Below are 26,411 nucleotides of genomic sequence, written 5' to 3' on the forward strand. Positions count from 1 at the left end.
TGCCCTGTACAACTGAAGCATAACCTCCCTACTTATGTGTTCAATTCCCCTCGAAATAAACAATAACATTCTCTAAGCTTTCCTAATTACTTGCTGTACCTGCATTCTAGCCTTTTGTGATTCATGTACTAGGATACCCAGATCGCTCTGCATCTCAGAACTTTGTAATCTCTCAACATTTAGATAATATGTTTCTTTTTATTCTCCTGCCAAAATGGACAATTTCACATTTTCCCACATTCTTTTCCATTTGGCAGGTCTTTGTCCATTCACTTAACCTATCTATATCACTTTGTAGCCTCCTTACATCCCCTTCACAACTTACTTTCCTACCTTTCTTTGTGTCATCAGCAAATTTAGCAGCCATACCATCTGTCCCTTCATCTAAGTCATTTATATAAATTGTAAATAGTTGAGGCCCCAGCTCTGATCGTTACATCCCGTCAACCAAAAAAAGATCCATTTATGGTTACTTTCTTTTCTGTTGGCTAGCCAATCTTCTATCCATGCCAATATGTCACCCCCTACACTAGGAAATTTTATTTTCTGCAATATCCTTTGATGTGGCACCTTATCAAATCCTTCTGGAAATCTAAGTACAGTACATCCACCATTTCCCCTTCATCAACAACACATATGACTCCTTCAAAAAACTCCAATAAATTGACTAAACATGATTTCCGTTTCACAAAACCATGTTGACCCTGCCTTAAACTTTTCTAAGTACCCTGTACGACATCTTTAATAATAGCTTCTAACATTTCCCCTATGACAGATGTTAAGCTAACTGGCCTGTAGTTTCCTGCTTTCTGTCTCTGTCCCTTTTTGAATAAAAGAGTTAATTTTGCTATTTACCAATCTAATGGGACCTGCCCCTAATCTAGGGAATTTTGGAAAATTAAAATCAATGCTATTTCACTAGCCACTTCTTTCAAGACCCTAGGATGAAGCCCATCAGGAGCCGGTGATTTGTCAGGCCACATCTCCAACAATTTGCTTAATACCGCATCTTTGGTGATTGTAATTTTCCTGAATTCCTCCTTCCCTTCCATTTCCTAATTTACAGCTATTTCTGTTAGTTTCGTAAACCTTCTCTGAACTGCTTTCAATGCATTTACATCCTTCTTAAGTAAGGATATCAATACTGTACACAATATTCCAGATGTAGTCTCACCAGAACTCTGTGTAACTGAAGCATACCCTCCCTATTTTTGTATTTAGTTCCCCTCACAATAAATGATAACATTCTATGAGCTTTCCTAATTACTTGCTGTACCCTGCATACTAACCTTTTGCAGTTCATGCACTAGGACACTCTAGGATCCCTCTGCATCTCAGAACTCTGCAATCTCTCACCATTTAGATAATATGCTTCTTTTTTATTCTTCCTACCAAGATGGACATTTTAACATTTTCCCACATTATACTCCATTTTCCAGATCTTTGCCCACCCACAACCTACCTATATCCCTTTGTAGCCTTCTTATGTCCTCTTCACAACTTACTTTCCTACCTACCTTTGTGTCATCAGCAAATTTAACAACCATACCTTTGGTCCCTTCATCCAAGTCATTTATATAAATTGTAAAAAATTGAGGCCCCAGAACTGAACACTGTGGCACACCTCTCGTTACATCTTGCCAATGACCCATGTATGTCTGCTCCCTATTTCCTGTTCGCTAGCCAATCTTCTATCTATACCAATATGTTACCACCCTTCACCATGAGCTTTTATTTTCTGCAATAACCTTTGATGTGGCACCTTATTGCATGCCTCCTGGAAATATAAGTATAGTACATCCACCAGTTCCACTTTATCCACAGCACATATGATTCCTTCAAAGAATTCCAACAAATTGTTTAAATATGATTTCCTTTTCACAAAACCATATTAACTCTGCCTGATCACCTTGAATTTTTCCAAGTTTCCTACTATAATGTTTTTAGTAATAGCTTCTAATATTTTCCCTATGATAGATGTTGAGCTAATTGGCCTGTAGTTTCCTGCTTTCTGTCTCCCTCTCTTTTTGAATAAAGGAGTTACATTTGTTATTTTGCAATCTAATGGGATCTTCCCCGAATCTTTGGAATTTTGGAAAATTCAAACCAACACATCAACCGTCTCACTAGTCACTTCTTTTAAGACCCCAGCATGAAATCCATTAGGACCTGGGGACTTATCAGCCTATAGCTCCCACAATTTGCTCAGTACAGCTTCCTTGGTGATTGTAATTTTTTTATGTTCCTACCTTCCTTTCATTTCCTGGTTTATAGCTATTCCTAGGATGTTACTTGTATCCTCTGTAGTGAAGACTCATGCAAAATACCTGTTCAATTCATCTGCCATTTCCTTATTTCCCATTATTAATTCCCCAGACTCACTTTCTAAAGGACCAACACTCACTTTGTTAACTCTTTTTAAAATATCTATGGACACTCTTACCATCTGTCTTTATATTTCCAGGTGGCTTTCTCTCGTACGCTAATGTTTCCCTCCTTTTAATCTTTTAGTCATCCTTTGCTGTTTTTTATATTCTGTCCAATCTTCTAACCTGCTGCCCGCCTTTGCATAATTATATGCTTTTTCTTTAAGCTTGACACTGTCTTTAACTTTTTGAGTTTACTATGAATGATGGGTCCTCCCCTTGGAACTTGTCTTTCTTATTGGAATGTATCTACATTATGTATTCTGAAGTATCACCTAAATGTCTGCCACTGCATCTCTTTTGACCTATCCCTTAACCTAATTTGCCAGCTCACTTTAGCTAGCACTGCTTTCATACCTTTATAGTCTTAGATCCACTCTTCTCTCCTTCAAAAGTAAAATTCAATCATATTATGATAGCTGCTACCTCGAGGTGCTTTCAGTATGAGGTCATTAATTAATCCTATCTCTTGGACAATACCAGATCTAGCATAGTCTTCTCTCTGGTTGGTGCCAGAACATGCTGTTCTAAGAAACGATCCCAAAAACATTCTATTAATTCCTTATCTAGGCTACTTTTGCCCATCTGATTTTCCAGTCTATATGTAGAATAAAACCCCCTGTGATTATCACTGTACCTTTCTGACAAGCTCCTATTATTTCTTCCTTTATACCCCGTCGTACTGTGTGATTACTATTGAGGGGCCTGTACATCACTCCTGCAAGTGACTTCTTGCCTTTATCATTTCTCATCTCTACACAAACCACTTTTACATCCTGGGTTCTGGAACTTAGGTCAACTCTATCTATTGTGCTAATACCATCATTAATTAACAGAGCCAATCCTTCACCTTTTCCTAGCTTCCTGTTCTTCCTAAATATCAGATATCCTTCAATATTCAGGTCCCAATCTATGTCATCCTGCAGCCATGTCACTGTAATGGCTCTCAGGTGGCACTTATTTGTTTTTATTCGCGCTATCAGTTTATCGGTTTTGTTTAGAATACTATGTGCATTCCGATACAGAGCCCTTACCTTTGTTGTTTTATTATTTTTGTAACCTCTGGCCTTATCTGCTGATTTACTCTTAGGTTTGTACTTTCTTTCCCTTCCTGTTTATCCATTCACATATTAATACCTTTCTCTTTTGCCTTGTCTCTACTCTTTGATTTACCACATCTTGCCAAATTTGATCCCTTGACCCCACTATTTAATTTAAAACCTTCCCTACTTGCCTAGTAATGCGGCTGACTAGCACACTTGCCCCAGCATGGTGCAGGTGTTGACCGTCTCAACAGTACAGCCCCCACTTTCTCCAGTATTGGTGCCAGCACCCCATAAACTGAAACCCACTTCTCCCACACCAGTCTTTGAGCCATTTATTCATCTGTCTAATTTTATGTACCCTATGCCAATTTTCACATAGCTCAGGTATTAATCCAGAGATTATTATCTTTGAGGTTCTGCTTTTCAGTTTAGTGCTTAGCTCCTCATACTCTATGCAGAACCTCTTTCGTAGTCTTACCTCTGTCGCTCATACCTAAGTGGACCATGTCCATTGGATCTTCCCCTGCCACTGCAAGTTCCTCTCCAATCCTGAGCAGATATCCTGAACCCTGGCACCAGGCAAGCAACACAGCCATTTGGACCCACGCTCTCGACTGCGGAGAACAGCATCTATCCCCCTGACCGTGTTGTCTCCTATCACTACCACATTCCTCTTCGCTCCCCCCACTTGAATGGTATCCTTCACCATGGTACTATGGTCAGTCTGCTCATCCACCTTGCAGTCCTTCCTCTCATCCACACAGGTAGCAAGCAAGCTCATACCTGTTGGACAAAGTCAGGGGCTGAAGCACCTCCATCACTACATGCTGGGTCCCCTTACCTGCCTGACTCACAGTCATATCCTCCTGTCCCTGACCATTAACCAGCTCTAAAGTTCTGCCTAACCTAAGGGGAGTGACTGCCTCCTGGAACAAAGTGTTCAGGTAACTCCCCACCCCATCCCCGCCCCCGCCTGATGCCATGCAATGTCCACAACTCAGACTCCAGATCAAAAACTTGGGGCCGAAGTTGCCTAAGCTGTAGACACTTTCTGCAGATATGGTTGTCCAGGATTGCAGTGCATTCCACAGATTCCCACAAGCTGAAGCCACAGCAAACCACTAGACTACCATTTCTGCCCAGCCTTATTTATTTAATTAGTCAATTAGTTAATAAATTACACAGATGAGGTAATAGAAAACCACTTACCTAGCTTGGAGACAAGGAAGGAAACTCACTAACCATTGGAGGCTAAAAAGAGCAGAAGCACCTTTTTTGCCCCTCTGCACCAAATTCCCACCTGAACCAAATCCCCAACTCCTCACTCAATCTGTGTCTCACTCCGGCATGGTCTGGTTTACATGTCCCTTTCTACGTCCAAATCTTTTGAATATGATTATTACCAGCAAGGCAGACTTCAATGAACCCTCTCTCCCCTGGTCACCTTAGACCTGACAACACAGATTTCCAGAGATTCCTTTGTCCCAATACCTTGAATAAACTCTGTTAAACAGCCCAGTCGGCTCTGGTAAAAGAGCCTTTTCTCTAGAGGACCTTGCTTCTTCTGCTACCAAGAGATTCTTTGTGAGAATGTCTTTTACCTGCCTAGCTGCAGCAGAACACCAACTGTTACTCAACATTCAATTGCTTATCTATTTACTTTTTCTATAGCTAACTCAAATTTCTATGGCAACCTCGATCAAAAGCACTTCTCAGAAATGATCCCATCATTGTCAGGAGCATCTTAGTTTCACTTTGGATTTAAAGGGACCTTTCCAAAAAGAAAATATGGACTTTTTCCAAAGTGCAAGGCTCATTATACTTTGGTATCACATTTGACCCTGAGATGAGCTTCTGACCTTATATTTGTGGCATCACTAAGACCATCGGGCCATAATATTGCCCGACTTCACCCTATGTTCATATGGTGCTGAAGCCCTCATTTGTGCCTTGGTTAGTTCTAGAATCGACTAATCCAATGCACTCCTGGCTGGTCTCCCACACTACATTCTGTAAACTTGAGGTCATCCAGAATTCTACCGCCCGTGTCTTAACTCACAGCAAGTTCCGTTCCCCTTTCACCGCTGTGGTCACTAAACTGCTTTGGCTCCCAGACAAACATGTTGATTTTAAAATTCTCATCCTTGTTTTCAAATTTCTCCATGGTCTTGCCCCTCCCTTTTTTGTAATCTCTTCCATCCCCACAACCCTATGAGATATCGGCACTCCTCTAATTCTGGCCTCTTGTGCATCTCAATTTTAACTGCGCTACCATTGGTGGCCGTGCCTTCAGTTGCCTAGGCCTCAAGCTCTGGAATTGCCTTCTTACACCTCTCTGCCTCTCTACCTGACTTTCCTCCTTTAAGACACTCCTTAAACCATACCTCCTTTGCCACACTTTTGGTTATCTGACCCAATAGCTCCTTATGTGGCTTGGTGTCATACTTTGTTTTATAATGATCCTATGAAGCGCTTTGGGATGTTTCATTACATTAAAGGCACTATATAAATATAAGTTGTTGTTGTTGATGATGATATACTCTGGCCAGAAATTTCTACAGCTAAAACCTGCTGATATAAACCACTGTCCAAGGCACACATTAGCGTAGAGTTGGAATCGTGCAGAGTTGCTATTTTGATGGTATTAGTTTGGTAGGGTGTTTTTAACTTATAGTCAGTATGGTACTGTATAGTCAGTATGGTACTGAGCTGTGTGGAAAATGGAAAATATAATCATCCTAGAAGAAAGATATTTAATCTTGTGAGGGCATGAAGTATCCAAACTAGATTTAATGGAATTATTATGTTAAGCTACAAAAAAAACAAGATTATTGTATTTCAAATTGCAATCTGATAAGATTCTTTCATTTTTGTGTGCAGCACTGAGTCCTCAGATTGGGAAAATTCCAGGTTTGGCCCTTGTTCGTTGTTGTGTTAGGCGATCACATGTCTCAATTAAGGATCTTCAAGCTTCCTGGATAAAAATGAGGAGAAAAAGCTGTTTGAGTTCTCACTCCTGATTACTGTACAATACCATACTTTGCTGGAAAGTACACAACTGTGTATGTTAAATTAGGACCAGGTTGAACTTGCCAGCAAAGTTGAAAACCATGGATAACAGGGAAAGAGACAGGGTGGACACAAGTTGGCTGAGTGACAGGAACAGAGAGCAATGGTGAACGATTGTTTTTTGGATTGGAAGAAGGTTACAGTGGCCTTCCTCAGAGATTGGTACTAGGATCACTACTTTTCCGTGATCTACATTAATGACCTAGAATTCGGTGTACAGGGTACAATTTCAAACTTTGTAAATTCGCAAAACTTGCAAGTATTGTGAACTGTGAGGAGGATAGTGATAAACTTCAAGAGGACATATCTGGCTGATAAAATGAGTGACCACATGGCACATGAAATTTAAAACAGAGAAGTGTGAGGTGGTACATTTTGGCAGGAAGAACGAGGAGCGGCAGCATAAAATAAAGGATATCATTCCAAAAGGGATGAAGGAGCAGAGAGCCCTCTGGGTTTATTTATACAAATTGTTAAAGGTGGCAGGGCAGTTGAGGAAGTGGTTAAAAAGACATATGGGATCCTGAGCCTTATAAATAGAGGTACGGAGCACAAAAGCAAGGAAGTTATGATAAACCTTTGGTTCGGCCTCAAATGGAGTATTGTGTCCAATTCTGGGCACTACATTTTAGGAAGACTGTGAGGTCTTTAGAGACGATGCAGAAAAGATTTACGAGAATGGTTCCAGGGATGAGGAATTCAGTCATGTGGATAAACTGGGAGAAGTGGGCGTTGTCCTCCTTAGAGAAGAGAAGATTGAGCAAGATTTGTTCGTGGTGTTCAAAATCAGGAGGAGTCTGAACAAATTAGATAGGGAGAAACTGTTCCCTGTGGCAGAATGGCCAAGAATCAGAGGACACCAATTTAAGGTGGTTGACAAAAGAAGCAATGGCGGCACGAGAAAAAAACATTTTATGCAGCGAGTGGTTCGTACCAAGAATGCACTGAGTGAGAATGTAGTGGGGCAGATATAATTGTGGCTTTCTAAAGGGAATGAGATAAACACCCTAAGATAAATAATTTGCAGGTCTATGGAGGAAAGGGTGGGAGAGCGGGATTAGTTAAGTCACTCTTGCAGAGACCCAGCATGGACTCAACAGGCTGTATGGCCTCAGTCTGTGCTGTGACTGTTCTATGAATCTATGAACTTGGATATGATGTCTTTCCACTTACCCATCCCACTCCAGCAAAAACTTATTGTCATAAGCAAAGAGTCGTTGCTTCTATGAAGAACTGTAACTTAGTATGAGTCTTAGCAGTTAAGTGAGGCACGAAAATAGAGGTGGAAGCTTTTTGCTGAGATGGAGCATAGTCCTGAATGTTCATTATATAGGAACAAATTTCCTTCTTGTGTCCTGTAGTCTTCATAGATTTAGATGCAGATACACAATGGAGTGTGGGAGTACAACTCACATGTGTTGTTGCATTTAAGTATGTGACGTATATCTTCTGTGTTTTCTTTTCCAGTATTGTTGCTACAACGGGGGCAGAATTTGATCTCCGAACTCTGCGTGCAGTTCGAGTCCTACGACCGTTGAAGTTGGTTTCTGGAATTCCAAGTAGGTATTACAGCTACTTTAAAATAGTTTTTAAAGATAGCAAGCAGCAGATTTCAAGAATTATTCTTTGGCCTAATTGATGCTTTGTTTGAACTCTAAAGTGATGAACTGTGGTAGAATGTGGCCTTGAGCCTCTCATTAGTAGATATGATGTACCAAATCTGCTGGAACTTAATGCTGTCAGAGGGGCCCAAATTTTACCTCTGGGCAGATTTAGGGCAGGCAGAAAACAAATGGCCAGCTTCATTTGAATCCTGCTGGCTGGCATTTCATTTTGGACCTGATGTTTGGGAAGCGGGCTGTGGGGAGGAATTCATGGCAAAGGAGGCTTAAGCTATTGTGTGGGGCCCAGATGAGCCTAGCCCTCATAGAAGGATGAAAGTGGAGCTTTTTTGTGACCTCTTTGCCACTGAGGCTTCAGTTAAAATTGAAGTTGCATCCCAATAATGTCATTGGGTCCCGACATATGTGTGTAAAGACAGCCAGCTTTGGGCAAGTTGAGCAGATTAACACTCATAATGGTGGGATCCTGGTGGTTTTCCAGTGGTTAAGCGAGCTCGGCGATTTTACCTACCTGCCTATCTGAACATGCTCAATTTTCCAGAAGTAATGTGCGTCATTTTAGTGAGCAGAACGATCATATCAAACCACAACAATGGAAGATACAAGAAATTTCTTAGGAATGGTTTACAAAATATGTGAGTTAATTGGAGTTTCTTTATATTTTAGGTTTACAAGTCGTGCTCAAGTCCATCATGAAGGCAATGATCCCTCTGCTTCAGATTGGGCTACTACTATTTTTTGCCATTCTCATGTTCGCTATCATTGGATTAGAATTTTACATGGGCAAATTTCATAAAGCGTGCTTCGATAGCAACAGTACGTTTGTGTGTCTGAAAGTATATGTGTAGAAGTTTGGATGAGGCTGTAATTTATGCCATAATAATAAAAAGCAAACTGTTATTGGAATAGCCTGTGAACCTTGAGATTAAATGAACAGCCATATCCTCAAGTTCTGTTTGAGTTTTCTAATGTGTTGTCTTGAGTGCTGAAGAGAATTAAATGAACAGTTAATGTAGTACTGAACCAAAAAGACTAGAAAGGCATCAGTTTTGTTTCCTGGTGTGTTGATCTCAGTCAGGCAACAGTAGGAGTGCAAAAAAATGTTACAGTATCCATTTGCTACGGAGGGATATAAAATCAGCTTGTTCCAGTCCATGACCAGTATCCAGTGATCACTGCTGGAAAATGGGCCAGCGTGGAATGAGGACAGGAACTAACGTGGCCATAATGCCCTCTTGAAGATAACTAGCCATTAATCCTGTCTAGGTTCAGGCACGAGAAATAGACTACCTGTGTAGAGTCTTAGAGGCCTGCCAATACATATAGCCTGTACCACCAAGACTCCAAGTTTTCAGGAGAGGAAGGGATCAACTTAAATGTAGTGATTGATATGAGGGATATGGTGACTTTAAAATTGAATTGGCTTAATTGGGCAAGATTATCTTGCTCCTGTAAATTCTTCCTTTCTTAGAAACTCTGATATATTGCATTTAATATATTTTTGATAGATATATCCACGACTAGCACCAAGCATATATTACGCAGAATGGAGAAAAAACATAAGCCAGGCCAATTACCTGCTAGGGAAAGCTAAACACAGATAATTTCACAGCCTTCCCTAGTGTTCTTGTCTTAGCAAACTGTGTAACTGCAGCTTAACCTGAAACATTTCTCACTCTATCTGTATCTTGTACCTGAAAATTAATTAATTTAAAGTTATATAATTGGACTCTAGTTATATCTGTTCGTCATCCCTGCCGATACATCACAGCCTTTATTTGATTTGGATCATTTGTTCAATTGACAGTATTTGAATTGCTTGATCAGATTCCAATCTGTAACACCTTTTAAGTAATCCAGTATTTTATAAATGACCAAAAAGGCTCAGCTGGATTCCAGCCTGTAAGTTTACTCCTACATATCCTTTATTGTATGTATAACCCATCTGAAACTCCTTGTTCAGATTTCGGTCTGCATTCACTCTGAGGTATCTGTTATTCAGTATAGGTTCCATCTAAACTCTACTGAAACTCACTACCATTTCTTCTTATAATATATGAACTTCTGGATGGGACTTGAGTTTGTAACTCAATACTGATGTTTTCTGGTACAGCATTTATGGGGACCTTTTGGGTCTGGTTTGACACAATCCATGGCCAAATAGCTTACCAATATTCACTGCCTGAATTCACGCATGAAGTTTGGCATCTGATTGAGCTACCGGAGTGCCGTAGGTATCAAATAGACTGTATTTAGCAAAAATTAGCACCTCTACAAGAAAAGGGAGCAAAAAGTGGAAGGAAATAGTTAATTAACTTGTTAATACTAACTTGATCAATTTTCAACAACTCCAGTGCTCTAAGTTCAGTGCTGAAGGAAGGTTTACTCAAGCGCAAGTAGATTTACTGCACTGAAAGATTAACCTCTTACCCCAGGGACCAGGGGTCCATTCCTGCCTCTCTCTAAGAACTGGAGAGGGCCTTTAAGTGCTCTTCTGTATCAACAAGTAAAAGATAGGATAGATTTTATTGCTGTAGGTTAGAAATTAGTTATTGCAGGAAGACAAATTTAATATTGTAATTTGAACACTTTCCTGCAATTTTGTGATTTGCAGATAGGCAGGTGCCTCCCTTGAAAGCTATTATGGAGTATGTTACTTTTCGGTAATCAGAGCAGGTAATGAATACCAATAAGTCAGTGTAAGCATTTAATCTTTCTGAGAGTTCTGCTGGTTTATATACAAAACAATGGAGAGTTAAGGCTCACTGCCAGATTGAAATACAATCACAGAGAAAAATGCATAGTGGGGAGTTAGTTATAGACTGGAACCTGACCAAGAGTTGCAAGTAATATTGTAAAATGAATGAAACAAAAAGAGTTTTGAACTATCATTAGAAACAGCATTTTTTATTTGATGATCCACGTGACTCTGATTGGACCCGGAATGAAATTAATCAGTCTGTTTTGATTGTGGTATAACAGTACATTTGATGCTAAATGTAGATTGTCTTGTTCACTTATCAGATGAAATAGTGGGTGAGTCTCCTTGTGGGACTGACTTACCCGCTCGAATCTGTCCGATTGGAGTCAACTGTACTGAATACTGGGAAGGACCAAATTATGGAATTACACAGTTTGACAACATCCTGTTTGCTGTGCTGACTGTGTTCCAGTGCATCACCATGGAGGGCTGGACTGACCTATTGTATAATGTGAGTAACTAGGTGCCTTGGCTTTAACAATCATATTGTTTTAGTCTTTCAATTAATTTTAATTTGAGTCTGAGTTTTGGTCTTGGCACTGGACCTCAATTTTTTGTCTTTATTTGTAGTCTTTGAAGAAATGTAAGCCTAATTTTAGTTTAATGATTTTCTTTTTCCTGAGGTTTTAGTTTTAGTCTCGGAAAAACATTGCCAAACGTAATTTTTGCTTTCCATGTTTTTTCCTAATTTTAGTTTTTCAAGATTGGTGTAATATAAACTTTGTCAATTGACCTGTGGCCCAACAAATACAGAACTTTTGTTTTTATACACTTTTGTGAATAACTTGAGTTAGTCAGAGGGTGTACACTTTTAAGAGGACAAGAACACTGAATGATGTAAAATGCAATATAGATCTCCGTCCCTTTCAGGCTCAAAGGGGAGAATTATTCTTTGAATGAATGCATGGACCAAATACAGGTCAGATTGCAGATAAGAACCTAGATTTTGCTTGGTTGGGAGCTCAATGGACTAGTTGGAAGCAATGTGGAACAATGTTTTGGAGCGAGCAAGCAGAAACTTTTAAGATTATTTTGAACCTATAAGAGAGCTGAGTGTATAAGGTAGAAAGTGTACCAATCATTCTAATTGTAAGGATGATTGTTTTAAAAGTTTAATCCTTCTAATGCTAACATCTAACATGCAGTTGTTCAATTGTTTTTAATTTGTTTTCACTTACGTAGCTGTAGTTCTTTACAATTGATAGTGCATGGAATGTCAGTTTCTTTAGCAGAAACAATGGTGGAAGCAGAATCCATAGTAGCTTTAAGAAAGGAAGTGGATGAATATTGGACAAAAAAATCATTGAAAGAGTATGGGAAAAGGGCAGGAGCATGGGACTAAGTGGTCTGTTCTTTCAGATACCAAGTCAAAATACTACAGATGCTAGAAACCTGAAATAAAAACAGAAAATGCTGGAAATACTCATCGGGTCAGGAAAGATCTGTGGAGAAAGAACCAGAGTTGACATTTCAGGTTGAGGAAAGGAAGGCAAGGCTTATGTTAGGATGGAAGACAGGAGAGATTAATGACAAAGAGTCGTTAGTGCAAGGCCAAAGGGAGGGCCAATGGAACAAGTAAAGAAACAGAAGATGTGTCCAGAGGAGGTGTGAATAACAGAATGTCCTGCAGACCTTCCCTTTTGTTCTTTTACCAAGCCTGTCTCCTTTCACTTATTTAAAACCTATTACATTTCTAACTTTTCCCAGTTCTGATGAAAGATCATCAACCCTGACCTGTTGAGTATTTCCAGCATTTTCTGTTTTTATTACTCTTTCAAAGAGGTGGTACAATGGGCCAAATGGCTTCCTTTCGCTATATAAAATTTTAAAATTCTATTCTTATCGCAACTTTTGACTAAGTGGAATTCAGGCTGGCAATAAATCACATAGGAAGAATAATCTAATTACATGTGGCAAAATAAATTTGTCCTGGTCAGAATGAATTTTCTTATGGTTAAAAGTGATATAGAAAGAAAAAGTTAACAAGTGTCACACACAAGTATTACAGGAAGTGTTACATAACCATGTTACAGGGAGTATGCAGTTGTGTACACTACATGTAACACATGTACAAATAAACATACAACTGGATGGACTTAATGTCCCTAACAATCAGATGTCATACTTCAGGCAACACCTGTAAATATACACATTGCTTGCTATTCTTCCATTTGATTAGCTCAAATTTCATATTCTTAAAAATGCAACAGAGCAAAATGTGATTTTTTTTGGGAAAAAGCAGAAGCTCAATTTAAAAAACACTCGAGCTATTTTCAAAATCTTTTTGGACATCTATTTTGATTTCAATAACTGAAGCCTCTATTTTAGAAAATAAGATTTCTAACTTAAGAAGAATTTAAAGATATATATTTCACAATAATGTGATTAAAATAATATATGAAGTTACCTTTTGTATTAATGTATTTGCTCTAAGGCTTCGTCCTTTATCAATAATCCAGGGTTGGAATTGATAATCTCTAAAATAATCAGGCCTGATTTTACTTCTGCGCAAGTTGTTGGGTTAAAATCTCTTCCATCATCTCTGCAGACATGACTTCATTGCTCAATTTCTGCCTGTTGTATGGAAAAGCAAAACATGCAATGGTATGATTTTTTTTGTAACTTTGAAAGTTTATTTTTCCTCATGCAATAACAGTATCTGAGCATGTTGTTCGAAATGATTTTAAAGCAAGCTGGAGGCTGAATCTTAGAATCTTTCTGAGGTGAGATTTCATGGGGAAGTTATGATGAATTGATTCTTTCTTACAAGAGAGCCTGGTTTTGACAGACAGAGTGCAGAGTTTTCTATTCCCGCCAGCGGCGGGAATTGTGGTGGGTTGGGGCATTAAATTTGGCATCTTGAAAAAGTCAGTTTTCCCCCAGTGAAAAATTAATTTGAAATTTTGTTCTTCTGACTTTGATGGCGGGTTAAAGGCGGGTTGAGTTTCCTGCTCTATATTGGGAACCACATTTTCATTCATGAATGCTCATTAAATGGCCAACTTGCCAGAATTACATTCCCCTCCAAATAAATACCCTGCCAATGGATAATTAGAACTGTCTGCTTCCTGACTGTATATAAGTGCACCTGGCAAGCTTCAGTTCATCAATGACTTTGAGGTCAATAGATACTATTTTCGCCTACCTTTAAGGGTGTTGCTGTGAGATATCGGGTGCTTGTACCACAAGCTGCGCCAAGACTGATGGTGGGAGGCAAGACCAACTGGGAGAGGGGAGACAGAGGCAGAAGTAGGGTAAGGGGTGTGGAACATTGGGAGGAAAGGGGTGTGATGGAGGCAGGACTTAGGGGAACACGAGAGCAGAGTGGGGAGGCACAGGAAGGACTGGGGCTGGTCAAGGAACAAGGTGAAGTAGTGAAAAATTGCCCTGGGGCAAGAGTTATTAGACTGTGCAAAAAGAGTCAGAGACTGTCCTGGGGCATGCTGTCAAGGGCATATTGAAGAGACTGTCCTGGGCTGAGGCCACACTATCGGAGGCATATTGCCCTGGGGCTGTGTGGGACATGTTAGAGGGCTCTGCATGGCACGTTTGTCTTGGTCCCAATCTTGGGCAGGGAAAGGCTCCTCTATGCAGTGACAATCATTCACAGTATGGTGTGCAGGGTGTGGCCAGTCACCTAAGGAATTTGATCCTGGGGGTTTGAGTCATGTATTGTGAGGCATAGGACACAGTAACATTCAAGGGAGGCATCTGGATCCTGCAAGTTGGTAGCTGAAAAGTCATTGAGGGTGTATTGGATGATCCAGAAAAGTAAGGGTGCATGTGGCTTTGAGAAGGGGAGGGATCAGTTCGACAAAGGGCATGGGGGCATCAACATTAAAGGGTCTTCCGTGAGCTGTGCCAATCAGCAATGGGCTCTTCTTCCCCTCATTCTAATCAAATCTATCAAGAAGGCTGCCTTGCCTGCAGCCTGCATTTTCCACTCCTCGCCTTTTCTGTGAACAGATACAATTGAGCAATCAATGGTAGTGTCCATTGAATGGTCTCCCTCCATATACAAGGCCAGAATTATAGGGGGAGAAAAGAAATACCCACATGGACAATGATGGGGTCAAGGGTAACGGAGAAGGCTGGATAGTGATAGGAAGAGGGGGAATTAGGAGGTGGTGAGTATGGCGGAGGACGGGAGGAACTTGATGGGCGATAGAGGGAGGGTGGAAGCTTGTCTCCCGGACAAAGGTTAGCAGGACCATTTTCGACCTCACCTAACAATGATGCCATTCAAAAAACAAGTTAGAAAAAAATCGATCAGGGAAGAGTCTCAGGGCATGTTGGAGGAGTTCAGCACAGCAATTTTGACTGAAGGGGCACCCTACAACTGTTCTGCTCAAATCATGGAGAGCATGGCTCAGTTGAGTTTTGGATTCAAGGGTCTAATACACAATGAACAAACTTGGCTCTTTTACTAATGGTGGGTATTCATGCAAGAGTCCATTAAGTTTAGGTGCTGTGGTGCATATGGTCTTAATTGGAATCTGATCCTTACAGAGGTATGTCAGGATGGATGTAGGGTCAGAAAATCAAGGGCCATGTCTGCAGCATAAAGGCAGCCCCATCTGGCAAATAGAGTATAGTGTGGGAAAATGTGAAATTGTTCATTTTGGCAGGAAGAATAAAAAGAAGCTTATTATCTAAATATGAGAGATTGCAGAGCTCTGAGATTCTGAGGGATCTTGGTGTCCTAGTGCATGAATCATGAAAGGTTAGTATGCAGCTAATTAGCAAAGCTAATAGAATGTTATCATTCATTGTGAGGGGAATTGATTACAAAGGTTATGCTTCAATTGTTGGTGAGACCACATCTGGAGTACTGTGTACAGTACAGGTCTCCTTATTTAATGAAAGATGTAAATGCGTTAGAAGCAGTTCAGAAAAGATTTACTAGACTAATGTCAGGAATGGGCGGGTTGTTTTATGAGGAAAGGCTGGACAGATTAGGCATGTATCCTCTGGAATTTAGAAGAGTAAGAGGTGACTTAATTGAAACCTTTAAGATCCTGAGGGGTCTTGACAGGGCAGATGTGGAGAAGATGTTTCCTTTTGTGGGAGAATCTAGAACTAGGGATCATGGTTTAAAAATAAGGGGTCACTCAGTTAAGACAGAGATGAGGAAAAATTTTTTCTCTCAGAGGGTTGTGAATCTTTGGAACTCTCTTCCTCAAAAGGCGGTGGAAATAAGGTCTTTGAATAGTTGTAAGACAGAGCTAGATAGATTCTTGATTAGCAAGGAAGTGAAAGGTTATCTGGGTAGGTGGGAGATTACAATCAGATCAGCCATCTCTGCTCTGAAGAAGTCATACGGGCTCGAAATGTTAACTCTTCTCTCTCCACAGATGCTGCCAGACCTGTTGAGTTTTTCCAATATTTTCTGTTTTTATTTCAGCCGTGATCTTATTGAATGCAGGCTTTTATAGGGCCCACTGGCCTACTCCTGGTCCTACTTCGTATGAAATACCTGGAATGGGCTGGTTGTCTTATGAGGAAACATTGGACAGGCTAGGTTTGTATCCACTGGGATATAGAAGAGTAAGAGGCAACTTGATTGAAACATTTAAGGTAGAGCTAGGTAGATTCTTGATTAACGAGAGGGTGAAAGGTTATCAGGGGTAGGCAGGTTGAAGTTACATTCAGATCAGCCCTGATCTTATTGAATGGTGGAGCAGGCTCGAGGGGCCGAGTGGCCTACTGCTTCTAATTCGTATGCTCATATGGAGGGATGTCGAGGTGCTCTGTCCCCCTCTTACACAAATCTGGCAGAAATTGCTGGACCTGGGTCTCCAAGGAGGCTGCACCCTTCTCATGGAAGCTTCGATGCGCTCACATGCTGGAGGCACAACATCAGCAGAACGGTGACGGTCTCTGACAACTCTGCCTAATGTTCGCCTGCCTGTCTTTGCATCTCCAACATTTCTCTCAGGGCCCATTGCAGAGGCCCATCATCGAACTGAGACACAGAAGCAGCCTGGTCTCCAGCAGTCCTCCAAGTGTCAGATACCTTGGCTGTCACTGCCTCTGCCTGCTGTGGACACGTAACTGGGAAGTGATCACCAGGTTGTGATCCTGAACCTACCCTAGAATTAGGACCCACTGAGGTGCGTGTATCTGCACTGAAGTGTGCGGGTGAATGCAGTGATGGGTCTTCCTCAGATGCTTCCTCTGCCTCCTCATTTGAGGTGCTCTGGGGGCTTGGGCTGAGGCACTTGCTTGTGGTCTTCCTCTGCTTTTTCTTGCTGGTAGCTGGACTAGAGAGAAGAAATAATTCGTGATTGACTAGGCAGGCTCCATTATAGGTCACTCAGTCATTGTCCCCATGTTGCCAATGAATACCAATGGACCCTCACCGGCTTGTGGAGACCAATCTCGTCTTCCTCACAGTAATGATTCTGTCTTCACCTGCGAGCTCTGTCGCCTGCTCCTCATTGGAGCAGAGTGTCCTCAGCTGAGGGATAGACCTCCAGTCTTCGCTCTCTCCCTTTTGTTGTGGGATATCTTGTACTGCATAAAGACAGATGAATTGACTGTGAGCACAATGGATGAAAGAGCATTTCAGAAGCATGCATGCTTATTGTGTCTGTTGAGCCAGTGTCTCCAGTAAGGAATTAAGATGCTGTTTGTACAGGATCTTACGTGAGATGTTGAGCTTGAAGTGACTGGTAGACACGCAGTGCTGATGTCACATCTGCTGGTAGTGTGTGGTCCTTTTCTGTTGGCCATGAGTGCTGACTTCCTGGCGACCTCCTACCAGGCTGGTATGGTAGGTGGAGGACCTCCTACATCCATCCTGAGGAAAGAGGACCTCCTGCCTTTCCTGGTCAATCTGGATGAGAATCCCCAGGGAGGTTTCATTGAACTGTGGAGCTGGGGCTTTTGTATGTTTGGGTACCATGGTGAAACAGAAGTTCAGGCCACATCTTGCCTGCAGTGAGTGAATGTCTGTGCTGGTGCTGTTTAAATGTGGCACCAGGACCTTTGACCCTCATGAGGTTACGGCAGGGTGGACAAATCCCTGCCTGCTCCGCCACTAGATTCGATGAGCTCCTCATTGATTCATAATTAATTAGCTGAAAAGTGGAAAATTGGGTGAATAAATCTGATCGGCCGCACAGTGGGAATCACATTGGCTTTCCTGCCTGCCACTGCACTTAGTCTCCAGAATGGAAAATTGTACCCAGAGATTGAGAGGCTGTGCTTTATTTTGTCTATATTGAGAATTCGAAAAGGATGATTATTTAAGCATCACTATTGTCTATTAACTATATCAGGTAATGGAAATACTAATTACTTACTTTCCGGCAACCAAACCAAATTAGGAAAAAGTGTTTTCTGCCTGTAGACGGAAGTGTCTTCTCATATTTTTTTCACTGTAAAGATGCACCTCCCTACTCTGACACTCCTTTCAACACTGTGCTCTCTGACTGTCAGGTCATTGAGCAATGTCTTAAGAGGTCCGCCAGTTGTAGTAAACTGTGTCACGTTATTACTGATGCAAATTAATCTTTAAAAAAAGGAAAAATATTATACAGCACACGTTTCAGAGCTCCCACCAGATCCCTATCAGTTTTTAATTCATCTTAGTCTCAGGGTCTATAGTTTCCACCCATCCCCTTCCCTAATCTCAGGGGCTAAACTCACCAACCTCCCCAACCCCCATTCCACCCCCCCCACCCCTCGCCCTCCCCCACCCTCGCCAATTTTCAGGGTCGAAACTCTTTCCCCACCCCCACCCCAAGTCTCAGGGTCTAAAGCCTCTCCCCCATCCCCCCTCCCCCCAGTCCCAGGTCTAAAATCTTCCCTCAATATCCTTTCCATTCTCTGAACTCTGTTCCCCTGCCCTCCCAATCACCAGACTCCAGCTCCACCAAACTCCAGGCCTCGAGATCCTGCCGACCTCCGAGATCCTGGCTGCCCCCCGACTCTCACCACCACCATCCCTAACTCTCTCCACAACTCCCCCCACCACCCCACTCCAAAATACACCTCATTGTCGGCGCCGTTGCTGCTCCCACGCCAGTTCAAAAGTGCATCAGGGCCAGCCTCACCATCACTTCCGGTTCCGACCAGCCCTGCAACCTGAGCTCTGTCTGGGGGACGGGGAAGGAGGAGAGAGAAGGAGAGTCGGGGGGGGGAGTTGGGGAGGCAAGGAGGGGGAGAGGTAGAGGAGAGAGAGACGATGAGGAGGTAGAGACAGAGGAGGAGGAGAGAGAAAGTGGGAGGAGGAGGGGAGAAGGAGGAGAGAGAGAAGGGTGGGAAAAGAGAGAGGAAAGGGGTGGAGGGAGAGGCAGAAGGGGAGAGGGAGAGGAGGAGAAAGAGGGGGGAGAGAGAGAGGGGGGAGAGTGTGGAGAGGGAGAGAGGGTGAAAAGAAAGGAAGAGGGGGAGAGAGAGAGATGAGGGGAGAGGGAGAAGGGTGAGAAAAGGGTGTAGGGGAGAGAAGTTGGAAAGATGGAGAGAGAGGGGTTGGGAGAGAGAAGGTGAGGGCATTTGGGGGGAGAGATGGGGGGATAGTGAACAGAGAGGGGGGTTAGGAAGGGGTGAGGGGGAGGGGTGATTGCAGAGATAAATTGGGGGAGTGAGAGAGAGGGGATGGGGAAGGAGGGGCAGGGAGAGAGAGGTGAGGGGAAGAGGAGAGAGAGGGGGAGGGAGGTTAGCGAAAGAGTTGAGAGGGGAAGGGTCAGAAAGGTGGAGATGGGGGACGGACAGAGAGGTGGAGGGGGGAGAGAGAGGGCAATTTGCGGGGGAAGGGTGGTTCGGGGCAGAACAAAGTTGCTCTTTGGGGATGATGGGTGAGAAAATCTCTTGGGAGGGGGCATGGATTGTCGGGGAGAAAATTGCTTCAGGTGTGGGGATGGCAGTGGAGGAATTAACTGCTGCAATCTTAGGGTAGGGAGGTATGGATCTGGGAGACTGGCAGGATTGTGCTGCACTATGAGTTACAAAGGAAAGTATTAAACTAGCTTGTTAAAACTTATGTTAAAACGACGTCTGCGTTTTCAAAAGTTAACTCAGTTTTAGGATGTTTGAAGCTATGGAAAGTCAGAAATATGGAAAATAAACTAATTGTTTTTGGTGTCAAAATGTTTAAGCGATGTTGCTAATCATAAATGTTTGAACACTGGTTTGGGGCAATTGATGACATTGATGTCAGTTACATAATTTGCAATATTAAATGATAGCTAAGTAATTGCTTTTGAGAGCAATTGATGTCAAATGATAGCTCAATGATTGCTTCTGAGTACATTTGATGTCCTATGAGTGCAATGAATGCTGTTGAAGGCAAACGATGGCAAAATTTGCAGGCAGGGGCATGACTCAGTGAATAACTACACTAAAAACAGAAAATTCTGGTAAAGCTCAGCAGATTTGGCAGCTTCTGTGGAGAGAGAAACAGAAGCTGGAATTTTTTGTCCCCGTTGGCATTGGGTGTCATGGCAGGCATGAGCGGACAATATGGTAGCTGACCAAAAATCAGTTTCACACCGTGGTGAAACCAGTTTGCGATCATCCCTCCGCCTATCAATGGCGGACCACATTTCCTGCTGCTGCAGGTCAGGAACATTTAATACGCCTGCATATCTTGATAAACCCAGCTTGCAGGATCATCTTCCCATGCTGGATCGTCTGGACTCACGCCGAAGTGTTTCACAACAGCATTAGAAAAGGCATGCACCTGGCAAGCAGAACTTCGAGGGGAACTTGCGGGTATGTGCACACTAACGTTGCGCAGCATTTACAAGGCTCGCCTGTTGGACTTCGAGGGTGAAGCACTGCACATACAGACGAGGTCACAGACAAGTCGCTTTTTCCCAGTTGGCTGACAGTGCAGTGCCGGGGCAAGGGCTGCACTGTAGTTGGGTGAGTTGGAGTGGCAAGGCAACGCACTGCGAGGCAAGTTAGAGGTGAAATGGCTGCATGTGTCTGAGGTGAGTTGGGGGACAAGGCAGCCCAGTTTGATGGTAGTGCACAAGCACCTACAGTGGTGGGGGGTGGGTGGGGGAGGGAAGCAACCACACATTTGGAAACCTTGTATAAAATGGCCATTCCTCCGCAGCTGAGACAATTCAGACATAGCCAAATTGATATGCTTGTAGTCGGGCTTCTAGGTTTTCTGCCCACTCAAGCAATGCAGAGGCATGAAAGTGCCACCAAATGCCCCAGAGCTTTTCACCCCTCGGGCACAGACTGCAAACTAATGAGCATTTTAGTGGCCTGCAGAACAATTGGACAACTGGACAAGGTGTACAATCTCCTTGCAAAAGCTGGCCACAGAGCAGTCCCTGCTGGAGGTGCACACAGCCCTTTGCATTGTCATCATTCAGGTTTGGACCAGTCTTCTTCATGGTTCAAGCCAACAGCTCAGTCTTGCAGTGCGGGTTAGGAGAATGCCTGTGCCTGAGCTGAGAGCATAGCACGCAGTCTAGTGGCAAAACTGCCGCGAATTGGTCAGGTGGAGTAGGGCAGAAGTGGGTGAGGTTTCGGGCAGCCATTCAGCACACTAAACTCTGGCCATCTAAGTGGTGGCCAGCACTCCTTGGGATGTGTTAAGGAACCTTCAGACTTAACAAAGAAAGGTTCTTAGTGCACCCATGTTAACCCACGTGTTTCTCTCTTTCATCCTGCAGGAGGAGTACATCAGGAGCATGGAGCCTGGTGACCTAGCTGTATGTCCCATGGCTTACAGACAACAGAGACGAAGGAGAAGAGAACGATGGGGTGCCTGGCTGGGCAGAGGGAGGAGCAGCACCCTCAAGAAGAAGGGGTGGCTAGTGCAGCTGCGCATGCCACTGAAGAGTCAGAGCAATCCATCGCTGGTCAGCGACTAGCGAGACCCAGGGTCTATAGATGGTGCTTGTCATTCCTGCCGATGAGTGAGAACCAGCGTCACCAAAGATCACGCATATCCAGGGAACTGCTTGCTCACATCTGCCATCTGCTGCAGGATTTAGCACCATGGGAACATGGAGGGCATTCACTGCCAGTGGCCGTGAAAGTGACTGGGACACTCAATTTTTACACCAACGGCTATTTTCAGGGCTCCACAGGTGACCTCTGTGGGATATCACAAACCTCCACACACAAATGCATCCAGGAGGTAACGGATACCGTATTCATGAAGGCACACAACCTGTGCAATTTGCCTGGGACCAGAAAAGCCAGGATACAAGAGTGCTGGGATTTGCCCAGATCTTAGGTTTTCCACAGGTGCAGGGTGCCGTCGACTGCACTCACATGGCGCTCAGATCTCTGTGGCAGCAAGCGGTCAACTACATCAACCGCAAGGGCTTCCTCTCATTGAATGTTCAGCTGGTGTGCAACCACCACAAACCCATCCTGCAGGTCTGCGTATGATTCCCAGGGAGTGTTCACGACTCCTACATTTTCCGTAGGTCTCAGATCCCTGACATCCTCCAGGTCCACAGAGGCTGCAAGGTTGGTTCCTCGGGAACAAGGGCTAACCGCAGAGGATATGGCTGATGCACATGTGGCGGCCTCAGAGTGCAGCAAAGAGAAGGTACAATGAGGCTCATGCTACAACTTGCACTTTGGTGGAGCAAACCATCAGAATGTTGAAAATGAGGTTCGGGTGCCTGAACCAGGTAGAGCCATGCAATATAGTCCGCAAAGGGTATCACGCGTTATCGTCACCTGTTGTGCCCTTCGCAACCTGGCTCTGCAATGGAGTGAGGAGCTGGCTGAGGAGGAGATGGAGGAGCTGCACATCTCCTCTGATGAGGAAGACGTCGATGGGGATGAAGGTGAGGCTCTCGAAGGTGAGGATGATGGCGATGAGGCCATCGTACTGGTCAGACGAGGCAGGTGCACTCGGGAGGTCCTCATAGCTGCTAGATTTGTGGAGGATGATGATGACATGCAGTGAAGAGACACTAAAGATCCTCACACTGCATCTATGAACTTTTGACTCCTGTCTGGCTGATGGCAGCACACATACCTTTTGTGATATGGCTCCTGTCATGGAGATGGAGCAGATGTCCATAGTCCCTACATTCCAGGAGGATAATGATGAGATGCAGTGGGGGCACTCCATAGATCCTCACATAGCTTATGTGAACGTCTGAATCCTGTCTGGCTGTTGGCAGCTCAATTGCGCTCTATAAACAGGGCCATACCATGGAGATGCAGTGGGGAATCTTTAACTTCTCCTGACCCTATGGCATCCTTTGTGAGCTGAGCCCTTCAGGACCACACTGTCACTGGACATAGAAGTTGATGAGATAGAGGGCCAACCGCACCTCAAATGTGCTGAGAGCTGTGCTGCAATCATAAGCCCCATCGAGGTGCAGGCATTACTGATGTGCCCAGTGACTGTGAAGGCATATCATCATTGCGCAGGGAAGGTTGCAGAGAGCATAGGCAAGAGGCCCTGGACTCAGACACCTGCCTTTACCTTGTGCAGGGGCCAAGGTTTCACATCTGAGTGACACGAACACTGCTCATCAGAACAAGGAGCCATAGGCAAGGAGACACTCTTGGAAGTTTATTTACAATAGTAAACATTGTGTACTAGTGATTAACATCCATGCCCAGGCTGTGCAACTACATCTTCTTAACGCTTGGCCTAAATAGCCAAGTGGTTATGGTACTGGGTTTGTAACCCCAAGATCAAGAGTTCAAATCTCACAATGGCCAACTATGAAACAATGTAACTTCATCTGAATAGGAACAGATGGAAACGTGTTTGTACTCGAAAGAGTTCCAACATTGTCAATAAACTCCCAAGAATGTCTCCCTGTCTATGTAGGGGGCAGGCGCCACAGAGTTCTCTCATCTGGCTTGGCCTAAATAGCCAAGTGGTTATGGTACTGGGTTTGTAACCCCAAGATCAAGAGTTCAAATTTCACAATGGCAAACCATAAAACAATGTAACTTCATCTGAAACAGATGGAAATGGGTTTGTACTCGAAAGAATTACAGCTGTCTCATGATTTCATTTGAGGTAACGTGGCCAGCTGTCTAAGGCGCTGGATTTAGGCTCTAGTCTCTTTGGGTGCGTGGGTTCGAATCCAAGTGCTCTGTCCTGTTTGGCTTGGCCTAAATGGCCAAGTGGTTATGGTACTGGGCTTGTAACCCTAAGATCAAGAGTTCAAATTTCACAATGGCAAACTATGAAACAATGTAACTTCATCTGAAAACAGATGGAAATGTGTTTGTACTCAAAAGAGTTACATCTTCTTAACGCTTGGCCTAAATAGCCAAGTGGTTATGGTACTGGGTTTGTAACCCCAAGATCAAGAGTTCAAATCTCACAATGGCAAACTATGAAACAATGTAACTTCATCTGAATAGGAACAGATGGAAACGTGTTTGTACTCGAAAGAGTTCCAACATTGTCAATAAACTCCCAAGAATGTCTCCTTGTCTATGTAGGGGGCAGGCGCCACAGAGTTCTCTCATCTGGCTTGGCCTAAATAGCCAAGTGGTTATGGTACTGGGTTTGTAACCCCAAGATCAAGAGTTCAAATTTCACAATGGCAAACTATGAAATAATGTAACTTCATCTGAAACAGATGGAAACGGGTTTGTACTTGAAAGAGTTACATCTTCTTAACGCTTGGCCTAAATAGCCAAGTGGTTATGGTACTGGGCTTGTAACCCCAAGATCAAGAGTTCAAATCTCACAATGGCAAACTATGAAACAATGTAACTTCATCTGAAACAGATGGAAATGGGTTTGTACTTGAAAGAGTTACATCTTCTTAACCCTCTTAACCCTGCCGCTAAGTCTTGGTGCTCCCCTGACACCCACAGCAGGGTGGAGACAGCCTGCTGACTGCTACGCCCTATCTGTGATGACTTTGATGAGCATCCTCTGGAAAGCCAAGACCGGGAGGGCCCTGGCCTGCTTTCAGGGTCCTACTGTGTGGCAATGGCACCCTCCTTGGCCTGCAGATCTGGAGCTGCTGGGGTCAGAGGAAGTTGGGATTCCGATGGGCTGGACAATCCCAGAGTACCCTGAGTGCATGGCTTTGGGGTGTGCACCTGCTGATCCTCCTCCCTATTGGTGCCCAAGGGCCCCTGGCTGACTCCTTGAGGAGAAGCGGAAGCTGGAATGAGATTGAGCTGCCCCGCACCCCTCTCACTTTGATACTGTTGGAGGCCAACTATGGCGTCAGCAATGGAGTTTAGCCCACACAACTGTGCAGGGCAGATGCCTTTTTTTTATTCATTCACAGGATGTGGGCTTCACTGGACCAAGGTCTCTATGGCGGCTGTCATCCTACCTGTGGTGACCTCGGTGCTTTGGCATGCCAGTGCTATCACTTCAGACTGAAAACGAATAGACTCCTCCATTGTGCCTTGCATCTGAGGAGTGCAGTGGACATCCTTTCCTACTTTTACCAAACTTGCCTTTGTAGCTCCAGCAACAGAGATATGCCCAAGTACAGAGGCTCCTCATCTGACTCGGACTCAGCAATCCTCCAAATGCCAGAAATCTGCCTCCGCATGCTGTGGATCAGACGGTGCGATGTGTTCACCAGATTGTGACCCTGAGATTACTCCAGAACTAGGTCCCAACGATGCGTGTGTCTCTGCGTTGGTGGAGGGTGTAGGTGAGCGCTGTGCAGGTCTTCAATGATGGTGTCATCAGATTCTTCTTTTGAGGTTTCTTTGGGCTGAGGATTGGCTTGTGGACCCTCTCTTGGCTGTTTCCTAGATGTGCCTGCGAAAACAGGGAGAGATAATTAGAGCTTGGCATGGGACTACAAAACAGGAGAAGTGGCTAACAGCGTGGTTGTCTGATGGATGTTGCACTGCTGGATCCTCACTTGGTTGAGCACCACCCACCTCACTGTCAGCACAGGAACGGTCCAGCTCGTCACCAGCCAGCTGGATGACTCTATTTTCAAAGTCTGAGAGGACCTTGACTTCAGGCATTCCTTCACCAGTCTGCGACCTCTCCCTTTTGTTGTGTACCAACATGTCCTGCATGAATACAGATGGAGGCATAGTCAACAGGACGCCTGCAAGGTTGGATGGTGAGGATGTTTGGCATGTGTGGATGTTGAGTGGTGCCATGGATGACACGATCCGCAAGGCAACTGAAGTTGTGTGTGAGAGAGTGTATGGTAATGTCCCTTGGACTGGCAGGGAATGAGATCCCTGTGGATCTGTCATAGCTTTGTGAGTGTAGGAGTTGAGAGTGACGAGAAGAGTGACTTACCCAGGCAGAACGGAGGCAACCATTCATCCTCTTTTGGAACTGGGTGGTTGTCCTCTTTTGTAGAGCATTGGCGCTGACCACTGCTGCCTCTATCTCCCATGCAGAATTGATGACCTTGCTTGCTGGCCACCAGTAGATAGAGGACATCACGGTGGGCCTCCACTGCATCCAATAGGCATTCGATAGAGATGTCGTTAAATCTGGGGACAACATGTTTCCACCCCTTGGCAGCCCCAGCTCCCAGCAGCTTCCTCTTCCTTGAAGAGTGCTAGCTCTTTGCAGGGGCGGCCG

The 26,411-nt window shown here is 43.8% G+C and overlaps 1 protein-coding gene across 1 annotated transcript in view; it reads left to right on the top strand.

The window, feature by feature from the left end:
• Positions 1-26,411, top strand: part of LOC121271161 (voltage-dependent P/Q-type calcium channel subunit alpha-1A-like) — a 760,453-nt gene that overhangs the window by 379,641 nt on the left and 354,401 nt on the right. Inside the window, exons 6-9 of the mRNA XM_041176921.1 lie at positions 8,009-8,100; positions 8,830-8,979; positions 10,837-10,839; positions 11,188-11,375. Of these exons, the coding sequence (XP_041032855.1) occupies positions 8,009-8,100; positions 8,830-8,979; positions 10,837-10,839; positions 11,188-11,375 (433 nt within the window). The remainder of the gene's footprint in view (positions 1-8,008; positions 8,101-8,829; positions 8,980-10,836; positions 10,840-11,187; positions 11,376-26,411) is intronic.

Source organism: Carcharodon carcharias, chromosome 30 (genome assembly GCF_017639515.1).
Source record: "Carcharodon carcharias isolate sCarCar2 chromosome 30, sCarCar2.pri, whole genome shotgun sequence".
NCBI classification, from domain to species: Eukaryota; Metazoa; Chordata; class Chondrichthyes; order Lamniformes; family Lamnidae; genus Carcharodon; species Carcharodon carcharias.